The sequence below is a fragment of the Paramacrobiotus metropolitanus genome, unplaced genomic scaffold (genome assembly GCF_019649055.1).
Source record: "Paramacrobiotus metropolitanus isolate TYO unplaced genomic scaffold, Prichtersi_v1.0 Parri_scaffold0000100, whole genome shotgun sequence".
NCBI classification, from domain to species: domain Eukaryota; kingdom Metazoa; phylum Tardigrada; class Eutardigrada; order Parachela; family Macrobiotidae; genus Paramacrobiotus; species Paramacrobiotus metropolitanus.
The window spans coordinates 98,434-122,547 of NW_026570320.1; the positions used below are offsets into that span (position 1 = coordinate 98,434).

The 24,114-nt window shown below is 41.1% G+C and overlaps 5 protein-coding genes and 1 long non-coding RNA gene across 9 annotated transcripts; 2 read left to right on the forward strand and 4 right to left on the reverse strand.

Annotated features, from left to right (window-relative positions):
- The first annotated feature begins 113 nt into the window (after positions 1–113).
- LOC129597042 (insulin receptor substrate 1-like) lies at positions 114–5,297 on the forward strand. 2 transcript variants are annotated; one of them, XM_055494467.1, is made up of 10 exons: positions 114–455; positions 898–1,273; positions 2,012–2,157; positions 2,216–2,364; positions 2,763–2,878; positions 2,930–2,966; positions 3,394–3,528; positions 3,720–3,907; positions 4,040–4,916; positions 5,002–5,297. In XM_055494467.1, exons 1-10 carry the CDS (start codon positions 432–434, stop codon positions 5,006–5,008), a joined length of 2,055 nt encoding a protein of 684 aa, XP_055350442.1. In that variant the 5' UTR covers positions 114–431; the 3' UTR covers positions 5,009–5,297. The 2 variants fall into 2 exon arrangements, with proteins under 2 accessions (XP_055350442.1, XP_055350440.1); XM_055494465.1 differs by having other exon boundaries at positions 115–455; positions 2,763–2,966.
- Positions 5,298–5,639: 342 nt separating this feature from the next.
- LOC129597063 (eukaryotic translation initiation factor 3 subunit E-like) lies at positions 5,640–8,610 on the forward strand. The gene is given in 12 exon segments (XM_055494494.1): positions 5,640–5,898; positions 5,962–6,079; positions 6,140–6,249; positions 6,341–6,496; positions 6,642–6,770; positions 6,916–6,976; positions 6,979–7,039; positions 7,180–7,297; positions 7,350–7,555; positions 7,628–7,736; positions 8,065–8,208; positions 8,419–8,610. Coding segments are annotated over 12 exon segments (1,344 nt in total). The 5' UTR covers positions 5,640–5,808; the 3' UTR covers positions 8,461–8,610.
- LOC129597064 (uncharacterized) lies at positions 8,519–9,997 on the reverse strand. The gene is made up of 3 exons (XM_055494495.1): positions 9,765–9,997; positions 9,150–9,477; positions 8,519–8,760 (listed from the first exon to the last, which is right to left on the reverse strand). Exons 1-3 carry the CDS (start codon positions 9,813–9,815, stop codon positions 8,669–8,671), a joined length of 471 nt encoding a protein of 156 aa, XP_055350470.1. The 5' UTR covers positions 9,816–9,997; the 3' UTR covers positions 8,519–8,668.
- Positions 9,998–10,590: 593 nt separating this feature from the next.
- LOC129597115 (monoglyceride lipase-like) lies at positions 10,591–14,139 on the reverse strand. Of its 2 annotated transcripts, none has more exons than XM_055494558.1 (8): positions 13,988–14,139; positions 13,652–13,851; positions 12,578–12,684; positions 12,309–12,361; positions 12,101–12,184; positions 11,506–11,706; positions 11,228–11,443; positions 10,591–10,998 (listed from the first exon to the last, which is right to left on the reverse strand). In XM_055494558.1, exons 2-8 carry the CDS (start codon positions 13,747–13,749, stop codon positions 10,888–10,890), a joined length of 870 nt encoding a protein of 289 aa, XP_055350533.1. In that variant the 5' UTR covers positions 13,750–13,851; positions 13,988–14,139; the 3' UTR covers positions 10,591–10,887. The 2 variants fall into 2 exon arrangements, with proteins under 2 accessions (XP_055350533.1, XP_055350532.1); XM_055494557.1 differs by having other exon boundaries at positions 13,950–14,105.
- Positions 14,140–14,614: 475 nt separating this feature from the next.
- Positions 14,615–15,980, reverse strand: LOC129597078 (uncharacterized). The gene is made up of 3 exons (XM_055494514.1): positions 15,305–15,980; positions 14,783–15,123; positions 14,615–14,647 (listed from the first exon to the last, which is right to left on the reverse strand). The coding sequence occupies exons 1-3, from the start codon at positions 15,978–15,980 to the stop codon at positions 14,615–14,617; spliced, it is 1,050 nt and encodes a 349-aa protein (XP_055350489.1).
- Positions 15,981–18,346: 2,366 nt separating this feature from the next.
- On the reverse strand, positions 18,347–23,976 carry LOC129597146 (uncharacterized). Of its 2 annotated transcripts, none has more exons than XR_008691527.1 (5): positions 22,964–23,976; positions 22,780–22,890; positions 22,158–22,659; positions 19,105–19,299; positions 18,347–18,990 (listed from the first exon to the last, which is right to left on the reverse strand). It is a non-coding gene; the product is annotated as an uncharacterized LOC129597146 (long non-coding RNA). The 2 variants fall into 2 exon arrangements; XR_008691526.1 differs by having other exon boundaries at positions 20,595–22,659.
- Positions 23,977–24,114: the final 138 nt, after the last annotated feature.

Here is a 24,114-nt window from a genome sequence, read left to right on the forward strand (position 1 = left end):
GGCTTTCAACAGCAAAGTATGTACTGTATAGCGCCACCTTCTGGCAAATGGGCACGTGTGCGGTGTGATGTAAGTAAGTAATCACCGTTTCTGCTTCGTACATGCTTCGTCAAACGTTGTTTACAAGATGTTTTCACAAAATTGTGGGTACAGACGCACACACGGCTCAAATGTTTTCAGGTCTACAGTTGTCAGCTATCGTTCATGGAGTTAGCAAGAAACTGCGTACCTGCTTGTGAAACCTTTTCGAAACCTTGAAACCTCAAATGTTATTCTGGTGAAAAACATCTCACAAGGATGGCTCAGTTCAAAAAGAATTCTTTGAGGCAACTTCTTCCGTCGGTGTTGCGGACTACGTTTCAACAGAAGGAGCGCACAGTAATTTCGATAGTTCGGCCATTCAACGTCTTTCCAATGGAGGTATCCGAAGAATGGGTTACTTGAAAAAATTCAAGGTACGACTTAACCACGGATAACAGTTCTCAGTTCTGGTAGTTCTAGAATTGGAAACTCTTCCATTGCAATGATTTAACTTTTGGTGCTTAAACGTGCCACCATGCCAAAGTGAATTATACTACTGTAAGTCACAGTAAGTGCGCTCTTCTTGGTTTGCATTCATCATGCGGTATTTTATATGCAACGCCACTTTTATACGAGCACGAAAGAAACGACTTTTTTCCCAAAATTATTAAGCCAAACCGAAGTCTGTTCACTTCAGTCTTTGTGTTTGGATATAAATGCTATACTACACTATCAAATAAATTACATAAATATTAATTTGTGTGATATGCGTTACGCGTAGCGTGATTATTATTGTTCGAAGTTCATACAACCCGCTGGCATAAACATTAAACTGCTGTTATTGCTATTTGATAATGATGTGCTGTTTTTTCTTAGATGACAAAAAAACGGCCATTATTTGTGTTGCTGGATTCATCTGGCAAACGGACTGAAAAGAAGTTTTTCGTTCTGCGGGAATCATCCTCTGATAAACCGGCGATATTGGAATATCACGAAAGCGAAACAAAATTTCGTAATAATTGTCCTCCCAAGAGAAGTTTTGCCATAACGGCTTGTTTTGCCGTCAATTCAAAAGAGGATTGCAAAGAGAAACACGCCATATCCGTATTCACTCTCGGTGAAACATTATCTGTAGTGTGCAATTCCGAACGTGAGCAATCGGAATGGCTGCAGGATTTATTAGAACTGCAGAAAAGTGGCTTGGGGGAAGAACCGCTTCCGGAAAATTCACCTCCACTGACACCGCTTTACGGTAAGAGCGGAACTTGTTTTCAAGGTGATCTTTCCGCTTTCGTATATTTTAATTAATTCGCTTATTTTCAAAAATACCTCCCATGGTACCAAGAATGCAGCTTTGATCATTGACGCTTTGAAGTAAAAGATAGGATCTTCATTTAGTAATTGAGGCTATGAGGAATGACTTACGTCAAGAAAATTCATTACAAATCGCGCTCAACTGAGAAAATGCGATTAACTGTAGAGCTAATTTGATTCGCACGTCACTCTGTCCGCAATATTTTTACGATTAACAACATTTTCGGAAGCGCGTTATTTGTACTCAAGATCAGAATCGCTGCCACGAATTGTTTGACCCCACTTTTTTTTTTAAATGTTTGTTTGTGACATGATCTGGAATAGTGTCATCTGTTTTTAATAAATAACTTCTTCCTTTTTGTATCGCACAGCGTATCGCTGCGCGTAATTAAGATTTTGTTCTCAGCCAAGGAATGCCACTTCCAATCAGGAAGCCTGTGTGTGGATTTCCGAAGGGATTTGGCGTCCTGTACAAACAGTATTTAAACACTTGTCCCATTGATACTGAAGATGAATTTTCTCCTGTAGGGCAGTACGGGGCGATAAACAGGAAACGCTCTTCATGTTTGCGAATGATTAGGCAATGCGTGTTCCATTTGAGCCGGTCCCTGTGTTATTGCGAATTCAAGAGAAATCGATATATTTATGCCCGGTTTGTATTGCTGTACGTTTGCAGATTACGTATGGAATGTCGATATCCAACGGCAAGGGCTGGGCCAGACGAAGAATATCCTGGGACCGTATCGCCTGTGCTTAGTTGATCGGACACTGAAACTCGTTCCCTTGAATCATGCAATGGGAGAAAATACCTTAGTATTTCCGGTAATGCATGGAAATTGACACATATCGTGCTGGTTATAGTTAATAATCCATATTCCAGTTGGTGAAATTACGGAAGGTTGGGCATGTTTCCGATAAATCCTTTTTCTACATTGAACTCGGCCGGCAAGCATGCACGGGGCCCGGTGACTTCTGTATGGCAGCCGAGGATAAGGTGTCTGCGCAACACATCCATGAAATTATCTCAGAGTATGTTGTTTTGTTTTAACGATTTCGTAAACCATTAAAAAAAGCACTTGTGATGCGAATTTAAGTTTTTAAAAATCGGATATTTTATCAGGGTGCAATCATCGTTTTACGTCTGAGATGTCGAATTTTTAATTATTAAGACTTCGTTTTGCGGTGAAACCGTAAATATATATTTCGTAGAAATGAGGAACGTTCGACATCTTTTAATATTTTCATGACAATTTTAAATATTCTAGCGTGGAAGACCCCACGCTAGAATGCCAATGTTGCCGGATGTGAACTATCTGCTGCTTATGAATACAATAATGATAGCAATAATAATAGTAATAATTAACGATCTGTAAATGTGCAGGTATAACGCTTTATATCGAGCACTCATGCATTTGTATACGGTGTAGAGCCATGCGTAAAGGTGGACCACCGGAAGAAAATGCGCACGTGTCAACTTCTGGACATCGTCCACGCAGTAATACGCAAGACTCCAGTCGACCCAAACTTACGCCGGATAATCGACGTAATACATATGAGATAGCGAAAGACAAGGGGCAACTTGGTGGTTTTTCAGAAAGTTTTCGGTCATCTGGGCAAAACTTATCCGGAAGGTTAGTACTCACTGCGTACTCACTAAAAATTGTCATGACATATATATGATATATATCATGATATATATATCATGATATTATATATGTCATGATATATATATGACTATATTTGAATTATAACGTGGTGGAAACAGCTGACTTGTGATGTTTAAGTACTGTAATAACTTGGAAGTGATTGTAAACTGAACCGTTTGGATATTATTTGAGTTTAAACGCCTTAACCTTCATTGAAGTACAAATAATTAGAAATTTTTCGCGACGTTAAACGTTTATTTGTATTTTAGTAGTGCTTACGTTTATTACTTATCTTGTGTGTATTACGTATCAGTAACTATAAGTTGAATGTGAGCCTAATTTTCTGAAATAAGAAAACCGTCAAATGAACTAATCGGTGCATTGCCCTAGTTAAGAAAGGTTAACGTTGCAGTCGGGAGAAAACGGGCTCAGCGGAGCAAAAGCTGCCAGAGTACTTTGTGCCGGATTTTGCGAGGAGCACCTCCACTAATGAAGAAAATTACTTAGCGATCGATCGGGATGCGTCTTACTTACCTTGTGATTTCCCGTAAGTATGCTCCCACTGCTTACGGTGTAGAGGTGTATGTGGGTGTCCTTACCTTTGTGAGGGCAGTTCTTTTGTATAGCCGAAAAGCGGTTCCAAGCTAAACTCTCGTGTGGATGTAGGATGTGATTAATATTGTTTTTCTCGATCAGTAAGTTTCTTCCCTGTTATTTTCATCATTTCATTGGTTGCAGGCCAAAAATACCATCATCGCCGGAGGTTCCGATGTTGAATTATAGTTCAATTTCTCGACCCAGGGAGAATTTTTCGTATCCACAAGGATTGTCGCCAACCGGTGAGCAGCGTCCTCCTCTTAGTCTTTCCATACCCGAGGAACCGGGAGATTACATGACAATTACCATGCCAAATGCGTCTTCTCAAGGTAACTTTATATCAGAGTAAACCGAAATATGGTTGCAAATTCGCATACGGTATTGATCGTCTGGTTAATGATGGCAGGTACAGTATTTAAATGCACATATTGTACTACGTTTGATTGCTGTTGGATTTGCAGTTGTTCCTGTTTCTGGGGCAGCGGAACAACCTGGTAGTGCAGCTTCTTCCGGTGAATCTGGATATTTCGAGATGAATTTACCTCCCAAATTCCCTGATGTTCCCCACAAAACTCCTCCCACTGTGGTATCTCCGCCACCTCCAGAAAAGACCGACGAAGCCGGTGGATACATGATAATGGCACCCGGCTCGGCGACCTCCTCCGGTATTTGTGATTCCCGTCGCAGCACCATGTCAAATGCGTCGTACCAGTCGCATCCCTCCGATCGAGAAGAAAATATTGACCGACTAGGCGAGGTGACCTACGCAGTTATGGAGGGTCCCAGGAGTCGCAATCGTGATTCAGGGTGGGATAATTCCAGTTCGTCCTTGTCGTCGTCATTCGGCTGGGAGCGGATAAACTCGTTAAGTTCTCGAGCTGATTTCAAACTGGAAAAGGTTAAAGCTTTTATTAATGAGGATGGAGAAGATGCACAGTTACGAGAAGCACGGGCGTATTCTACCGGCTGCCAGTTGCCGAAGGCGTCGATTACGTCTTTCAAACCGGAGTCTCCGTCGGGTATGAATCCTGAAGCGTTTCGTATTCGAGCATTTTCACTCGGCAACCATTCGTCACCATCCTCCGCTCGCTCTGGACGGAAGGGCGTTGTGCATTCACCGAGCGCTGTTACGGTGATGAACAGTGGTTCGATTACAGCATCTCCACCGATGTCGTTGAATATCCGAACAGAAGCGCCTAGTACCAGTAAGGCTCTTCAAATTTCGCCAGAATCGGAGAGTAGTACGCATTCTGGAAAGCCTGTAGATGGTAAGAAAAGCAACGAGTCCCATGACAGAGATGATGATTTGATGGAGTTGACATTCCGTCAGCGATCTGGGTAAGTTATGGTTTTGTTCTGGCATATATTTTATTTTTTTATGTCAAGTGTTTTAATTCTAATGTGGATCTGTTTCTGGCTGCAGAACTTGAAATCAGGAAATCCGGTGGATTGTTTCAGTGGAGTATCAAGCACGTTAGATATTGCGTACAATGGTTTGAACGTTTTACTTCTGATTGGATGTTGAACAAATTGGCGTAACGGGCTTCTTCTGATGTCATTACGGCAACAAAGGCCAGAGTTGTGGCTCATTTTCTATTTTAAGTTGGAATCCATAGTTTGGGTAAAGTTTCCTGTCCAAGTGTTATGATACGGGTGGTTTTTCAGAATGTGTACGTTTTGAAGGTTTACATGTCCAGAATAAATTTACCAGAATCTGTACCAGCCGAACGAAGCTAATTGATTTCGTGAATATAGCACCAGTTCATTTAATATGGTATTACATTGTATGAGTTATGACTATGAACATAGATAGAATATTAGATGAAATACCGTAAGTATTTAGTGCAATTGCTGAACATTTACTACAAAATGTGAACCTATAAATTTTCCTACAGTCATACACAATTTTCCATTTCTCTCGATCTCAAAGGTTTTTTCAAAAGCCGTAAAACTAAAAAAAATGCATCATTTTGCGGTAGCCTGTAGGGCATCCTTCCTACCCAGGCCGGCGGTTGTTAGTTGACTGTAGTCGGCAAATGCATTTATCGTAAGTCCACGTCTAAGGATTTCAAGAAACTGGGGAAAATCTTTAATTCTTAACAATTTTTTGGTTTATGATCTGTGTTGTTATTCAGTTACTTCCATTTAGGAAAGTGCACTCTTGAAATTTGAGAACATCCCATCGTTTGGTAATTTTTGTACCCTTCGTTTGACGCTCTTTGCTCTGGCCATGGCGCAGTACGATCTGACACCCGTGTTATCAAAGTTCTTCGACCGTCATTTGGTCATTCCTTTGCTGGAATTTCTCAGCAGTCGTGAGGTGATTGCCAGGGATTTATGGAGACCACGAACATGTTAGTGGTAACGTTGTGGTATGTTGCAGATCTACGACGCGACAGATATGAGAGTCAGTCGTATTGAAATCATGAAGGACACGAACATGGTGGATTATGTGATATCTGAAGTCAGGGAACTCAATCAGTCCGAAGAGGTTCCCGAAGGTACTTCGATCCATTTCACTAGTGGTGCGACATCCTCAACGGTGAATTAAAATGTTTCAGACCTGGCTATCAAGCGACAGAAAGTGCTGGCCGGACTCGAAGAGAAACAGGTTGAATCCGAAGGAATTTTGAACTTCTTCCAGACAGAAGGTGTCAAGACAGCTGTCGAGGTTCGTCGTTCGCGTTATTGGATTATTCAGAGTTTTTTTTTGCATCTTCGAAAATTTGGTTATGGGGATTGCTGCATATTTTATATTTCAGACCATTAACGACAGTGACCAATTATATGAAGTTCTAGTGCGAGAACACGGCTTCCAACCGGAAATGCTGGATACGATATTCGATTACGCCAAGTTTAACTTCGAATGCGGTAATTACAAGGGAGCTACGGAGTTTTTGGATTTATTCCGTTCAGTGGTACGTTCCTTGTTGATACCAGAAAAGATGTTGCCTAATGTCACTCGTTCGGGAGAATTCTTTTACGGGACTGAGCAGATGGATTTTTGATTGACTGATTGTTAATGTTCAGTGTGAAATGTTTTCTTTAATCGCTTTTTCTTAGGCTCCGACGAATCATCCCAAGCAGAGACCAGCTAGATGGGGAAAGGCTGCTGGAGAAATCTTATTGCAGGATTGGGATACGGCATTGGCCGATCTCAACCAATTGAAAACCGACATCGATAGCGTCAGTGTAAGTTGTTTGTCAAATTGAGAACGGTTATTGTATATTAACGTGGCAATATGTAGTGCAAAAGATGTGTATGGAACTTTCAGATTTTCAGTTAATTTTTAGTGTTGCAATTAAATTTTTTGCATTAATTCAATGGCTTTTGCAGGACCGCGTAGCAATTGTGGAAACTTTAAACGATCGAGCTTGGCTTATTCATTGGTCATTGTATGTTTTTTCAACCATCCGAAAGGCAAAGATCTCATAGTCGATTGGTGTATGCAAGAGCCTGAGTAAGTACCTGAAATGAGAAATATTTGATACATGATGCCGATATTACTCTGAACTTGTTAATTAGGTAGTGGGGCAGACTGACGGCAGTTTCTTCTTTTATTTAACAACGGGAATTAATAAAAATACTTCGGTATCGTAGATATTTGAACGCAATCCAGACTCTCTGTCCTCATATTTTGCGCTACATCGTCGTGGCTATCTTGACTAATCGCCGCCGGAGGCAGCTCATCAAGGACGTTATCGAAGTTATCAAACAAGTAAGGTTGTGTAACATTGTTTCCCACAGAAGTTTTAGCTTTTCGTTGTTAGGAATCGCCTAATTATAAGGACCCTGTTACGGAATTCGTTACAAGCCTGTTTGTTGATTACGATTTTGAACGGGCACAGAAAATGCTTAAGGAATGTGAAACAGTTTTGGATAATGATTTTTTCCTGATTGGTTGTGTGGAGGACTTTATTGACAGCGCACGCCAGTACATCTTTGAGACGTACTGTCGCATTCATTCAAGGATAAGGTTGGCAATTCGCACTTTCGGAGAAATCGGTGTTCTCGGTTTGACTAATGTGTAGTAATTGAATTTCCACAGCATTCGGGATTTGGCGGAGACACTGAGTCTGGAATCGGACGAGGCCGAGAAATGGATTGCTAATGTCATCCGTAATGCGCGTCTGGATGCGAAAATTGATGCGGCTAAGGTGGGGTGTAGAAGTCTGAATGCACGCTGCCACAATTGTACTTATCGTTATTTGTGACAGGCAGTTAATTTTTCCTTACGCGAGAGCCCATGTGGTTTTGTTTAGCTGAGTAAAGGGATAGCGGGGGGCGTAATTTGGTTGTTTACAGAAAGGCTTTTTCTAACAGCTTTTATATTCGACCACTCAGTCGTGTATAAATTTAGCACTCGCTAATTGATCCCAGGGCGTTGATTCTCTAAAGGATGATGCGGAGGGCGGGGCTGATTGTACTCCCACGTTTACGTCCACTGATAATGATATTTTGGTAAAATTGTAAGTGTTTGAACAGGGCGAGGTCCTGATGGGAATTCCGGCTTTGTCATCTTATCAAATGCTGATCGAGAAAACGAAGACATTGTCGCTGCGCACTCAGCAGATGGTTAATCAGGTGGATAAGCGCGTAGGAGGCAGGACCGCTGGGACGTATCAAGAGGTGAGCTTTCTTGTTAGCAATTTCTGTTGGATTATTGTCTGAGTATTTATGTTACTTTTATGTTACTTTTATGTTTGAAGGTTTCTGATTCTTAAGTTATCTAACTAAAAGGTTATCTTGTAAATGCTGTTGTTGGTGATAATAATTGTAATCATTCGCTTGTTTTACTGTACGGATCAAGCTGTTTCATGTGGCTGTTTTTATTTTTAGCCCCAGTATGAAGTGGACCAGAAAGTGGGATATGGTTATTAGTTTTGGTTCGTTTTGGATTGAATGGTGTAGTTGTATTCATCCATTTTGTTCGCCGTACCCTTCATTGTAACTTTATTGTGCACGAGCTCGTTTTCACGACCTTTTGATGGTAAAAAAGAGTACAATAAAAAGCTAAGAAAGAAAAGTTAGAACTGCTTTGAACAAGCTCGTAAAGTGCATTAAGCTGGACGTTGGATGCTCCAGCTCATCATCCGATAAGTCGAAAGAAATTGTAATTTTGCGGTGGTTTCGTGTAGCTTGCTCCTGCCACCTTTGCTCCAGTGTCCCGTCTTGGCAGTTCTGGAAAACAACACATTTCAGATTTGCTTAACATGCCCTGACTCGTATCAAAAGACTGCACGTAAACTTGAAACAAATTGGGATTGATAGCACGGTACAGAAATTGTCAAAATTTGTTATACTATGCAAGCAAAACGGTTTATTGCCCCTTTGCTTTGCCAAATAAGGAATAAGGATGTTCACTCTTTTTCGATTAAAATTAGAATACACATGATCGGAAAACTGATTAATGAGTGGTTCGGAATCAACTGCAGCAAAAGAGGGACAAGACGTCAGTGTCTTGATTTAATGACTGACTATAGAATGCCTACAGTCTATAGCAATGACTATAGAAATGGCAGCCGGATCAAATGCGTGCCATTTACATTTAGCTAACGAATGGAGCTGACCTTTTGAGCTGTAGACGCTTCCTTTTTTGTTGCGGTTGCCGGTTGATAGATCTCTCGATGCGTCATCGCTGTCGTACGCGTCAACACTGCCGCTGATAACGGACGGGATAAACCATGTTTTGGGTAGGTAGTACGCTCCTGCCAAACCTTCCAAAGGAGATGCAGATCCGGAAGCGTAATGCGGTCGGCCCTCGTCCATAGCGCTTCGTGGATTCGCGTTAAGGGATCTCACGTTAACGGCTTTGGCAAGGTAATATCGAGGATCATTAGTGGAAGTGTCAGCCGCGTAGCCGCGAAATAAAACCGCGATCGCTATGTACATGGAAAACTAGAAAAATGTTGAAGTGAGTTGACAGCACAGGTGGCTGCAGATTTAACATATATTCGGATATTCGTATTTAAATCCCTTTTAATTTCTCATCTGTGTCAACGGCATCACTGATTGCTTAGTTTTTTTTAATCATATGCCAGTTTAATATTAGTAATATTGAAATGTTTTATAGATATTAAAAAAATAATATGCTGCTCTTACAGTGAAAAAATCACCGACTCGTGCAGCTTATTAATAATGTTTGCAGCATTAGATGTATGCTTATATTTTACTTATACGCTTACCGGTAAGGTCACAAACATGGGCAGCGTTTTAGTACCAGCAGTCGGTGTCATATTATTGACAATCTTGACACCAGATTACAAAAATACTAAGTAATGCTACGTTAGTGGAATCTGATGACCGAAGACGTCGAACATGTATTACTTTTACTCTGGCAATCTGAACAGGACTTTAACGCTGTTTATATAGTCTTGAATGGATGTATCCGAGCTACTGCAATTCGATACCCTACAAATCACTTCCTGCAAACACCTGAAATATTTTAGTCCCTTTTATTGGCCGCCTGATCCGGTGTGAGAATGGGAATTCATGACGTTATGGGCGTGTGGCTGACTTGCTCATGACCAGAGGAAGTCGTGAGTTGCGTTGACTGGAGCTGCACATCCGAAACGCATCTGTTGTACTTTATGGCTTTGAGCCGTATACATCACACAAACCCATTAGAAGAACAAACTAACCGCATCTTTAACAATGCATCGTAAAGCGTCCTAATGCGTTTTCGGGCTTACAAGGAGTACTGTTCTGTTGTCGCAAAATCGGCGTTGACGACAGACGAAGAGCATCGGCATTCACTAAATACGTTAAAATCATGTGACATAACCTTTAATTATAATCGAATCCGCAGCACTGCGGGGTTATTCGCATTTGGCACTAATTTTATCTTGTCGTATTAAATATTCTAATTTTAACGCTAGCATTATTAGCCCATGCAACGCATCATATTCTGAACATAGAGACAATACAACCATTCCTTGGATTTGTGTATCATGCGTACTCTTTGGATGTTTAATAAACTCAACATAGCAGTCAGGTGGTTACAGTCGTGTGCAGCTGCGCAATACATCCATGTTACTGCGATTTTAATGCTACTTTTTCCAAAAACTGTCCCAAAACCTGACAAATTGTTTGCAGTACAACTGATTCATATAATTATAACGCTTTACACAAGACGGATTTCAAATACAATTAACGCATTGTTTCTCAAATGCTACGAATCAGATCCAACGAGGATAGAAGAATCAGAATGCTGTATTACTAAAAAAATATACATGTATGACTTTTGCAACAAAATCAATATGGTTGATTGAGCAGCTCATATGAGATGCTTGGAAGCTGGTAGTGATTTCAGCTCTCTGGTTCCGCATGATTTTCAATCCATTCCACCACTTTTCGACAAACTTCGTCGCCTACACCATTGGGTTCATCGAAAACCCTGTGTAAAGCGTCTGGAACGATCTGCAAATAATCACAAGCAGATTTTCCTAGTATGTTTATCTGCCGTAACAACGCTACCATTAACTGAATGATCTAAAACTACTGCCGAAGTATTATTAATAAGTTTCCAGCGTGCACTACGCGCTGAAGTATGTACATATAATTAAATTTATTTGCGTGCCAGCTGCCAGCTATACAAACTTTTCCAAACAAATTTGGATGCGCTAAATCGCTTGTTCTAGGTACTCACAACAACAGTTTTGTCTGGGCTTTGGGCAGTGTTCATAAGTTTTTCGATTTCTAGTGCCGGTATCCAAGGGTCATTTCCAGCTTGAATGCAGAGAAACGGCCACTTCACGTCGGGTATGCCTTTGACAATTTCGTCTACTCCAAGTCGAAATGCGTTTAACCATTTAGCTTTTAAGCGTCCTTTGTAAATTAATGGATCTTTCATATATTTTTCGATCTAACAAAAGTTCAAATTATAGTTAAATAAACGTCGAGTCAGCACAGGAAAAGTTTTCGTACTATGGACGTGTCGGCCGTTATCGCTTCGGCTTCCAGCTGAATCAGGCCTGCTCCTGGTGCAATCCGTGCCAACGTTCTCCCCAGAAACCTCATTGCCGGTGTGTTAAATTTGCTGGCTACGGCCAAACCGGGACTAAGGAGTATCACACCGTCAAAGAGATTCGGATTCTGAATCGCTGTGCCGACTGCTATCACTCCACCCTACAGGAATTTCAATAAGTGATGCGTTGTGTTTTTCATAATATTAATTAGTGAATTATACTTGTCTAATGATACAAGGTAAGTACATACGATTTGTCGTAAAGGATATAAGCATGGCATTTAAGTACTAAAACAGGGTACTCCAAACAGTCTTTACTGTTTCGCAAAAGCCTAATTTACCAGCCTAATTTACGAACGCTGATGTTTCCAACCAAGTATGGCTTTCTCGAGGCATTATGATCAAAATTAAATTATGTAATATTTTTAACGCTTGTCGAACATCTAATACCTATAGTTGCCTTGAATAATGTAAATAAAATACTATTACAGAATATCTATGTTTTGGGTCAGTGCATCGACCACTACCGGGTATGATTGGCTAATCAAAAATTACCATGGAATGGCCAACAATAAATATAGGAATGTCTTTCAATTTGGCTTTCACGGAAGCTGCATGGCATTCGACGTCTTTGACATACTGCAGAGAATAACAATATACAATAAAGTTTCACTAAAATTTCTGATACCGGAAGCCCCCACTCAGCAGGGCAAAAAAGATCGAATTAACATTAGCCAAAGGTTGTGCTTAATACAGCTCTTACCTGGCTCACGTTGTCGATTTGTGCTCGTTTTCCTCCACTTCTTCCAAAACCGACTGAAAAAATTTTATCACGAAATGAAGAAATATGAACCAATAGAATGTGACAAGCGCAGCACCGTAAGAAGTTTGTCTATCCCTACTAAAGGTACAATTACCCAGAGAACCAAAATATTGCAAATATCAAAGTTCCAGAATTGATATTATTCGAATGAATTAATGGATTTGATAGAACTGTACAGAAATAAAGTGCATAAGAAAGAGATGGTTTACCATGGTCGTGTCCAAATGCAAGAAAATTAGCGTCCAGAAGCCGCTTGACTAGCCGATCATAGGTCACCAAATACTCCCCAAATCCATGGCTAATGAATACCATAGCTCTGTAACAGAAAGACAAAATCGAAATGTAAAAATTTTAAAAAAAAATTGCAATGTAAAATGAAAACTTGATCAGCATCATTTTATTAACAACTGTGTAGCATGTCTTAATTAATAGCACCGCTGTCGAAAACATGCCAAGAGGAGTACCTCAACGATAACGATACTTGTAGTACTATGCTACAGTTATTCCGATAAATGTGTCATCATCGATCGACGGGATGCCGCTTCAGTGACTTTCATTGATAAATAATGAACTTGCGTCATAAATCGAGCTAGGACTAGGTCACACACAGGATGAAGCGAATAACCACACATTTTTGATGCAATATCGTCGTACTAAGCCAGTTTAACTTTTCTGCCTTTAATTGGCTAAAACACACTGCATGTTTAAAAGAATTAAGTGCATATATATGTAAGTGCTTCAACAGAACGATCGCGAGAACCTCGTCTGGATCGAATCAGGAAAAAGCTTATGCAAAACTTAAATTTTGTGATGGTGGACGATCTTGGATAGAATAACACAAAACAGCGCGCCGTATTAAGATGCAGCTAAGAGTATACAAGGTGTATTCCAGATTGGGCAAGGTTGTTTTATTCTGACTAAACATATATAGAATCTATCACGCCTATCAATATTAGTGCAGTTTCATAACTATTTCTACCAACTACTGTCAGTTATACAAATCCAACATGAAGTACAGACACTGTACTGCCGAAAATTGATCAAAATTTATTTCCAGTATTTTCAAATAGAATATTTCTGCAAAGGCGATTGCGCGGACTTTCCAGTGGCTTTTCGCAGTTAAATTGATTTCACGCTTATTTCGAATTTGCCACACAATAATTTACCACTAAACAGCAGAAAAATGCTGCAATCTGCAAAATATATTCGTGCATTTAATAAACCCGAATTTGATCTAACAGAGACTCTTACAGAGGTAAATTACAGGTATTTACCAAACTTACCTAGGAAGCTGCTCTTTGTTTGGATACCAGTAGGAACAAAACAGCTCGTGTCCTGTGCAGCTCCGGATTTTCGCTTCCCTCGTAACATTGGCGCACATTTTGGTAGGAAAACTGCGCACGTATTTTCAGCAGAAAACTATTTTTTAATCAAAGTCAAAACTTCCGCCAAGCGGGGGTTGATTCACATCGTTTAGCGCAATCTGTAATAATAATTACCCTGTATTCATCCGCACAAGGAGGGTACCGTATACAATACAAATGTATACCACTGTGTGAAAAGTTGCTGCAATAGTCTAACCTCGTTGGTAATGCGTCACTACAAAATTTACGGTTAACCTGTGATTGAAGGGTTCCACACGAGGTTCAGTGCTGCAGAATGAGCAAACGCGCTCTTGGTCGAGTACGCGGATGTGCAACTTCGTCAGCCGGCATGCGTTTGTCTTTTCCATTTGTCGCAAATATTAGAACGCAATCACTTTATATCACCGTTTCAGTCATGTACATATGAATCAATCCAATTTATTGGTGACACATAACACGGTTTATGTTTACACAGTAAAGCCGCACTTTATAAAGTTGCATTCTATCGTGTACTTATGTACAGTATAACTGCCAATAGGCAAATATTAACGTTTTAAAGTTAATGAGAGTACGACGTAACACGCGAGTACCGCCCTACTGGGAATCCCGGGTAAGATTATTACATTTTATGCGTTTTTGTATAAACCCGTATAAATAAAAAAAAACAGAAGTGTTCTCTTTTGATCCTTTTAAACGACAACGTTTACCGAATGCAAAGTGGTAAAAGTTGTAAATTAAAATAACACAGTAACAGTACTAGAGTAGTATGCATGCCAGTACAGTCAGTGTACAATACAGCACAAACGCCCGCAATAAATAAAAAAACTTATGCATTAAATGACAAAAAAGCTCGAAAACCTGAAAGTTTGCGACAAAGTTTGTTCACATTAAACTGACCTTTGCCACTTCTGTAGCCTACATCACACCGCAGCATTCGTCAAAACAATCGTCGCATACTTGACGTATTTGGTTGCAATAATTCTGGCAACCACACAGCTTGCAGTTGCTGGATGTATATGAGTCCGGATCGCTAAGGGTTGCGTCACATACTCGGCGAACTTTCCGCTGTACTTCGGAAAGCCGTTCGTAGTACTGCAATGTTTTTTTCTCCGGTTTCAAAAGCTTGAAAATATCGTCCAATAGAATAAGGTTGTAGCCATAGCGGTTAAGCGCCGCTATAACATCCTCAGTGGTTTCCGTTAAATCGATAAGGTTATCGTGTAACAGCCGTTGCAGTATGTCCTCCGCGTTGTCCAGCGATGCCCACTGGGAAGCACGTTGCACTGTCGACCTCCAAAACGCCGCACGGCATAACGGGTCATTGTTATTGACTAGATGCAATCGTTCCGTTGATTCCAAATGCATGAGAAAGAACGTTTCCAGATTGATATCTACGTATATATGAAACAAGTAAAATATTATGTATACGAATACATATATATATAAATATTATGTATATTATGTATATTATGTATTACGGTTAATATTGCTACTGCGGTATTCGAGGTATACTGTACAGCGTGAAATACCGTACCAGCGGACATGCAGTACTATGGTTACTGGTCATTTTACCTGACGCTCGTGCAACTTTGCTCAGGTCTTTTTTGTAGTTTGCTTCTTTGTCACTAAGTTGCTGGAGAATTTCCTGCGCTGAATGATTACTCATGATTCCGTTTTTTGCGTAATGAGTAATATTAAAAATTTCCCGGCAAATTTCCCAATCGGGCCGTACTTGTGCGTAATCGGCCGTTAAAACCAGTAAAGATCCCAGATGACGGACCGGTCGCTTGAGCGACTCGGCTCGGGACTCCAACGCCGCGGCGGACGGACGCCGACAGGCCGGCCGATTGACCGAGGCGCAGCTGCTTTGTGTGCCATGCAGCTGTCGCGCTTCCTCGCGTTCCCGGTAGAAATAGCAGTTTTTTCTCTGGATATTGGGCAGTTCTCCTAAAGTACTGACCACGCTCTCCGCTTGGCTGCTTTCTGCTTCATCACGGTCATCCGACGGCAGCGCCGGTGATTGTTGCACTGCATCGTGATCGCCGGCATTCGGGCTATCGTCTTCATCAAAAGAGGCAATATTGACAAGTCCAGGAAAATCGGGATTGCAGAACAGCTCAAACATTTGAAATTCTGGTATTCGTTCGTACGAAATATCGATCGTAATTGACTCCACCGAAGGTGTTTTCGGTGTGGACCACGAAGAGGTTTTAGACAATACGGTTTGGTTTTTCGAACGCCGGTACATCCAGATCCAGGAAGACTGGAGGGATATCGGCGGTAAGGCTCAGACACAGCGCGCCGTGCGGCAATTTTAGTTAGGATTCGAACACGGTCGTCATTTGTCGAACTGGTTGAAGTTAGACACTGAATGGTTTCGTCGTTGGGATCATTATTACTAACAATATCACTGGCCATATTTGAATCGCACCGCACACATACATATAAGTTCAGTAGGTAAATAAATTTGAAATTTTACTGACCTTTGAAAGATCAAGCATGCGCCTAAGTAAAACAAAAACACGAAAGTCTTAAGGTCACGCGTTGATTTTGAAAGATGAAACAAAAATACTAATGAGTGCAACAACGTGTATCTGTGTCGAAGCAATCTTGATTCCTGCAAAGAAGCATGGATGCGTATGGACGCGGCTTTTTTACGGACAATAATAATTATGTTCCTTAAATGTGTAGTGTTTGCGTACAATATTTTGATTTATAATCGCAAAGCGAGATACAGTAGAATTAAAGGGGTGTCAGAGTAGAACCAGTACTAATTTAACCTGCAACTGTACCCATAAAGCTCCCGCTGTGTAAGCAAATTAGGATAACTTCCGCTGTACCGTGGTTTGTCTTGCGTTCGCCTCTGAAAACTATAAACATTCCCTTCCTGATTCTCGATCTGACTGTGTGGAGAGCAACTCGGCGACAAGAGCGTGTACATGTGCATCAGGTAATAATTCAAGATACCTGTTAACAGTATATGTAGTTACTGTATTGTTTCAAATCACAAGTCAAAATCGAAAACTTCCTCAATCTGGAAGGGAGAGACTAACTAGGTCGACCTGAAAAATCAGTGTGAATTTGGTTTTTTATACTAATTGTAAGCAGTGCATAACCATTTTATTTTTTGGCAAAATTTCAGCTAACAAAAGTTTTTGAGTTAGGCGATTCCAAAAATGTCGTAGAATATTTTGCACAACTGCATTCTACCAAGTTAAATGCCTGTCCGGGTATATAATGCAGAATTTTAATTATCGATTATCTGATTGAATGATTTCTGATTAGTGTAAATGTTCTAGATGAAAATATGTTACGTTTCCGAATTTTCTTATGTTTGACTAATGTAAAGGTGCGATTTGCCGGTTAAGACCTTATGGAATTAACTGAATATCTATGCCTGACTTTTTTAAGGTCATTTACGTCAAAACTTTAATATCTTTAACGTAGCAACAATAATTTCTTAGATACAGACATACTGCTCTTAAGTATGGATGTACTTTAACTTTACATAGCAGACCCGGCTTGTGGAGGTGATTTGTTTGGTCGCTTTTAGGTTTTATGCATTTTTTAAGAAAGCGAGCACTATCTGGCCGCGTTTTAGAACACGGGCTTTCCGATGATAGCAGTGGTCTGTGTTGATTCTGTCTGGGTACCGGCACTGGTGTATGCATTTTTTTGTTCGTAGTAATAAAGATCTAGAACTGGATACGTAATTGATAGTAATAACTAATAAGCATTACGTAACATCTATACTTCTATTCTTGTTGCGTGCATAACACTACAAATGACTTTTTCTACAGTTTAACCATTTTCATTGTTGCTGGCGTCACTCGCACGTCAAGTAGCGGTAATTTCACGTTTCTTGGCGGCTTTTTACGATAGATAACAGCAAGTAAACAGCTTTTTTGAAAAGCGACAAATTTTTTTGCTTAAAAACATAGCAGAAGGCAGAAAGTATGGCTTTTCAATGTGTTTGACTGAATACAACTTGAATCTTCGATATGTTATCGAATAGCATCGCTAACACGTAGAAATTAATTACTCGTATGTACTTAATCGCTTACAGACTTTGATTGTACTACTCTGTACAAGTCCACCCAGCAGCAAACCCCATGTCAAGCGCTAGCGGCGATTACAGTTGATGCATTTTCGTGCACTTGCAGTATCTGTATGTAACGCAATTGAATGATTCGTTTTATCGAAAACATGAATACGAACCAGAAACCTATGTAGTATAAACAAACCGGCTCGCACATGTACATGTACAGCACAAATAAACTAACAGAATGTCAAGATCAATGAGTAATTATTGTATTAATCTATATTGTAAGTAAATTGTCGGGGGCCTCGGGGCATTGTGTTCTCAAACCAAATCCGTCAAGTGCGTGTCCCACCGCACTGCGTCTTTAAAACGGGTGTTACTGCTGTCAAAAATCCAGCACTGTCATAATTATTGTATTAATCTATATTGTAAGTAAATTGTCGGGGCATCGTGTTCTCAAACCAAATCCGTCAAGTGCGTGTCCCAACCTTCGGCTACTGGCACCCAAATTGATGGCACCCAAATACACTTCGTACACGTTCAATTCGTGAAGTTTAATTAAGCGACCAAAAAGCATACGGATCCATCATTATCGCCGAAACACCTACAGGGAATACGAAAGCATACCAGCTTTACTGCAGCTTAATTGTATCACACTCCAACATATCAAACGCATCGCAAAAGCGAATGAACAAAAAGAGCCTTACACAATACTATACATAGGTAACGAAGCACGCATGTTTTCAGCGAGCGGTGCACCACATTTAGTTTTTCAGGTATTCAAGCGGACGATCAAAATTCAAAAAGCGTTGAAAATTTTTTGGGTATGAGAGGGCCTGCGAGCGTCCACTGTATATTGCTCCATTAACGACACCGGCGAAATAAAGGGAACATCAGATGGCGAACAATCGTTCTCGTTATTCGGGCTGCTCTCGTTTGGCACTTGCCCATTAGCCGCTTGAGTAGCTGTACTGCGGGCGCTGTTATCGCTCTGCGGATTCCGAACGGCTCGTAATCCCGAGAGGAGCCGTCGTCGCAGTTGGTGAAGCGAAGAAACATCGGTTCCGAGACAGCATTAATCTGCTGTACAATCTGCTTTGCTTCGCTAGCTCCATTTCCCACAGGACTAGCCATTCTCGTAGAAGACCCAGACGACTGCGAAGCCGGAGATGATGACCCGCCATCATCGTCATGATCACTCTGTTCACCTGACCGTCTGCAAAAATCACAATTGTAAGTATGCGATAGCACAGGACACATTAGTATCGTGCTGGGATGTAAAGCAACGCGGTAAATTTACATCTCTAGTTAATAAAAAATATTCAGTTACCGTTTCGGTGGCTCGTTATTGTCCTGCATTTCATGACCTTCAGAACATGACTGGCGAGCCGAAAAGCGACGTTTCCGCTGAAGAGTGTCATTCACGCTCTCAAGTCCAGCGGAAGTAGTTGCTTCGTCATCTGGAGCGTTCGCTTCGTTGTCACCATTTTTTGTCCGTTATTAATTTTTTCTGGCTTCCTTCCATCTGAACACACACAAAATCTGTTATTGTCAAACAATTTCATGTTTAAGCATATGTTATTCTGGCTTACAGTGAACACAAACATATGAACACGTAGGCCGCAAATACTATTATGAACTAACCGCACTAAACCAATAAGAAAGGAACCCACGTTTAAATTATACGAAATATTTACCATCAGTATTGCCGCTAACATCGCCATTCTTCGCAAGTCTAAGAAGCACACTGCAGAACCACTAGACCCTGAGTCTCAGAACAGACACTTTGTTACACAAGGCCTGCACGGAAACGACCATACTGCCCCTACGATGCCACCTGTGAGCGGTTGTGCTAACGAAACCTTCTCCAGTTTTGAACCTGTGTCATGTGACGTTGTCTCGTCTATTCTCCGCCAGATTTCTGTCAAAAAGAAAAGTACCGGACCAAACGGGTTGCCCAACCGATTGATACCACTGATGGTACCACTGATTTCCGGACCGTTAACAGAAATGGTTAACCTGTCGCTGGCGCATGGCATTTATCCGGAGATTTTTAAACAGGCGGATGTGACTGCTCTTCCAAAATCAAACAGCCCAACTACACCAGATGACTTCCGGCCGATTTCTTTGCTGAGCAATCTGTCAAAGGTGTTTGAAAAGGTTGTGCAATTACAGCTGGTGAAGATGGTCAAAGCGCACAATATGCTTTCCGAGCACCAGTCCGGATTCCGCAATGGCCATTCATGTGAAACGCATCTACTTAAAGTGACGGAAGACTGGCGTAAAACCATGGGCGCCGGTCGTGTCACAGCAGTCTGTTTTCTTGATCTTAAAAAAGCATTTGATTCCGTTTCGCACAAAAAACTGTTGGCCAAGCTTCTTGACTACGGCATAAAGGGAGCAGTGCTACAGTGGTTTTTTAGTTACTTAACCGGCCGCGTGCAGCGTGTACGTTCATCGACAAAAGTATCCACTTGGTTGCCATTACTATCTGGTGTGCCTCAGGGTACTGTTTTGGGGCCAATTTTATTTACCCTGTACATAAATGGCCTTTTGAACATTGATGTCGGCGATTGTAGCCTTGAATGTTTTGCGGACGATACCATTGCCTATGCGACTGGCAGAACGAAAACCGACGCTCGGGAGAAAATCGACCACGCGCTAGGTCGAATAACTTCCTAGTTCGAAGAAAATTTCTTGTGTTTGAACGAACGAAAGTGCAAATTAATGTACATTTGTTCAGAACAGCACAGAGATAAATCTCAACCGTCGGTGAAACTTAATGAACAGAAACTGGAAGTTGAAAAGTGCGTACGCTACCTTGGAGTAGACATTGAGCAGCACCTTAAATGGAGCAAGCACTTCGAGAGAGTCGAGAAGAATGCAAACTACGGGATATCCATGATTAATCGGGCAAAGGAAGGGCTGGGTCGGTCTCAACTTCGGAGCCTTTATCATGCCTGCGTCCAGTCACATTTGGACTATTGTTCGACTGTGTGGGCGCCGGCGTCTGCGGCACTGAAAGAAGACTACAGCGCAAACTACAGCGCAAAGCATTGCGAGCCATGACTGGATACAAAGGTCCTTTCAAGCGGACCTTGTACCAGGAACTGGGAATCACTCCCATCCTCCATCGATGGAAGCAGAGCGAAGCGGTGTGGCTTTTTAAAATCTGGAACAAAAGCAAATTTCCTGTGCCGGATTATCTGTCTCGACTCGTGAACTTCCGGGATATGAAACAACCAGTGTTGTATTTACTATTGCCCCAAAACCTTACTTACTTTTTACTTTTCGTCTGGCTGTTGACTTTACTATTTACTTTACTATTTACTTTTCATAATCTTTCTTCCTTACTTTTACTTACTTTTTACTTTTTTTATCGTAACCCTACTTACTTTTACTAACTTAGTAATTACTAGTAAAATAGTATTTACTATTCGGCTTTTGCGATAAATCGCCATACGCAACAAAATTTTTCAATTTTGCCATAAAGTATGCATTTCTTAAGCATATTACGTATCTAAAACAAAAATAACTGCTTGTAATTTGGGACAGTGTGCACACCGATTAATTTTAATTTGTGCTCAGAAATTTGTTTCAATGAAGCGATTTGGTTCTGTGTAAAATTACAGTACGTATTTTTTGACAAAAATTAGCAAAAGTCATTACACCGTATCCGGTGCCAAGGTAAGTACTGCAGCGAAGCAGCACTAGCTAATACGAGTTACGTGACCTGGCGGTCACGTAACTCGCCCTCCTAAGCGGTTGAAGCGTCTTCAGTGCAGCGAAATTTTAGCGATTCAGAAAACTTGTACTGCCAAACGTTACTGCTATGGAAAAAAGCATGTTCAGCAGAATTCTGATGATGCCCGTCACTTTTATCTGTTGCGGACGCTTAGTAAAAAGGCTGTTTTACTAATTAAACTATTCCCGTTTCGCGCCTCTTACTTTTACTTACTATTTACTTCTCAAGCCTCGACTGCTCTTACTTTTACTTTACTTTTACTTTTCCGTTTTGCTGCTTACTTGCTTTTTACTTAATTAGTAAAAGGCAAAAACGGCTTACTAAGTAAGGTTTACTATTTACTTTTACTAAGTAAAGCAACACTGGAAACAACACTACAACCTGCGGATTGGTAACCGTGTGGACACGAAAGTGAAAAAGAAGATCGGCGAGTCCACTTTCGCTGTACGACTGAAGCAGCTGCTTGGTCACGTGCAGAAGGTCTAATGCGGAAATTTTAAACTCGGAAACTGTTGGGTTTTTTAAGTTTGCTTTAAAGGTGTTGGACTTCGAAGTGCTAGTTGGATAGCCTGTTCTGATCATTCTTGTTTCTTTTTATTTTTGGTTTTCGACCAGGCAAAGCAATGTCATTTTAACACCTGTAATGTCATTGTCGAAGTCCCATGAATGGGTTGTCTGCTCCAGGAAGATAATAATAATAATAATGATAATAATAACAGCAGCACTGCCACCGTTCACGTCGGCAGGTTTACTGGTAGCATCACCAGACTCGTGTTCATCAGCAAAGTTACCACTTTCTGTTTCTCCATCACTGTGGCCATTTGCTGGCGAATCGCTGTCCAGATCATCCTCAAAATCACCCGGTTGCGGAGCATCGTTGCCATTATCGTTCGGTTCCGCTAAGTTGAATGGATCAGCCAACATAATCTGTGGCTCGCCATCGGCCCATCGCCATCATTCTGCGCAATGACAAGAGGAACTATCAGGCGCTGCTGCGGACGTCGACGCAGCTCCGAACCGGCTGTCTCGGATTCGCTCGCGGCATCCACACTTCCGGATGCACGGCTAAAATATGGTTACGCACAGCACGAACAATGGCAGCGCGACACCCATGTTTCAGTGACATTACCGATGGTTTCGCTGCAAATGAGTAACCATTCCTAAACTGATACATTATGACTCTTCAATTTTCTTTTGCAGACGACAGGTGCTAAACTACACCTCCGGTGTACGAAGACTTATTTTAACTGAAAAACTTACGTAGTTCAACGACTTTAGCCTCCGATGTCGGATCCAATAAGCTACCAAACGAACAAGACATGAATTTTCCTTTTTCAGTTCATCTTTGTCAAGATGTGTGATTTTGACGAGCTAGAAATCCAAAACACAAAGGATTACTTACAAGAAAAAGCATTCAAGTGTAAAGCGTAAACCACGACATTACCTTCTCTTCAACCGGAACAATCATTTTTCCGCCCACTTTAAGAAACTTTGAAACTTTGTACTGTGTATTATTCTGCATGTTACTATACATAAAAACTTAATGCAGGAATGAACAAAGTTGTAAGTAAATTTTAAAATATTTACGTTAAAAATGCCTGCGGCATGGGCCACCGCACGCGTGCTTCTGTTACGTTGTCACTTGACAACTGGAGGGTCCACCGATGGTGCATTGGCTGTAAAATCACGAATAAGATCAAGACTAAGACATAGTTCTGCACAATAACATAGTATGCACTCGTGAAATTTGGAATTACAAAATTGTGTGTTCGAAAACATGTCATCGATAATTGAATTGAGTGTATGCGCCAGGGCAACCGCACAGGGACGGCAGTTTGTGACAACCAGCCAGCTTCCGGAAGTCGCTGTTTCTGTCGCTAAGCAGATGTTCGAAACAGCGACTTCAAACACTGCTCATTCAGCCAATGATCTGTTAGCCGAACCAAGACCATAACTACAATGTGTAGAAAAATGTGCTCTACAGGGAAATGTTAGCTATCAAGTGGGAATCTATTACTGCAGTGACTTATTGCCGCCAGCGCTTTGCACCATGAAATTCGGTATTATGAATTCCGTTATACTGCGCACCTGTAGTTTGCCCTGTTAGCGCTATGCTGAATTCTCTGTCAGTTAGACCACTCAGGCAACGAATGAGCGTGTTTGCAGTTTGCACGGCACGGCCCCTCTACCGTATATACTACATACGGTACGTGCAGAGTACAGACAGTGAGTGCAGTACCGTACATGTAGGAGTTTTTATGGCACAGCACTTCCACCAGGCAAGGAGATTTTCCGAAGGACGTAGCGCTGCATACGTCCACGGGTATATTTATATATATATAAATATATGTATGTATATAATATATACCAAAAAAGGAAAAAGTAAAAAAAGGAAGAAGTGGAAAAAGTAGAAACCAACATAATCGCAAAAAACGGTCGGACTGACTTAGCAACATAAACATACACATCTCAAGGAGATCTTTCGAACAAAAAAAAGTCCCCTAAAATCGGACCATAAATAGCCACAGGACGCTAGTATGAAATTTCTTCCCCAAAGTAGTTTTTTAAAAAACCGAGAAAAACGATAAAACAAAC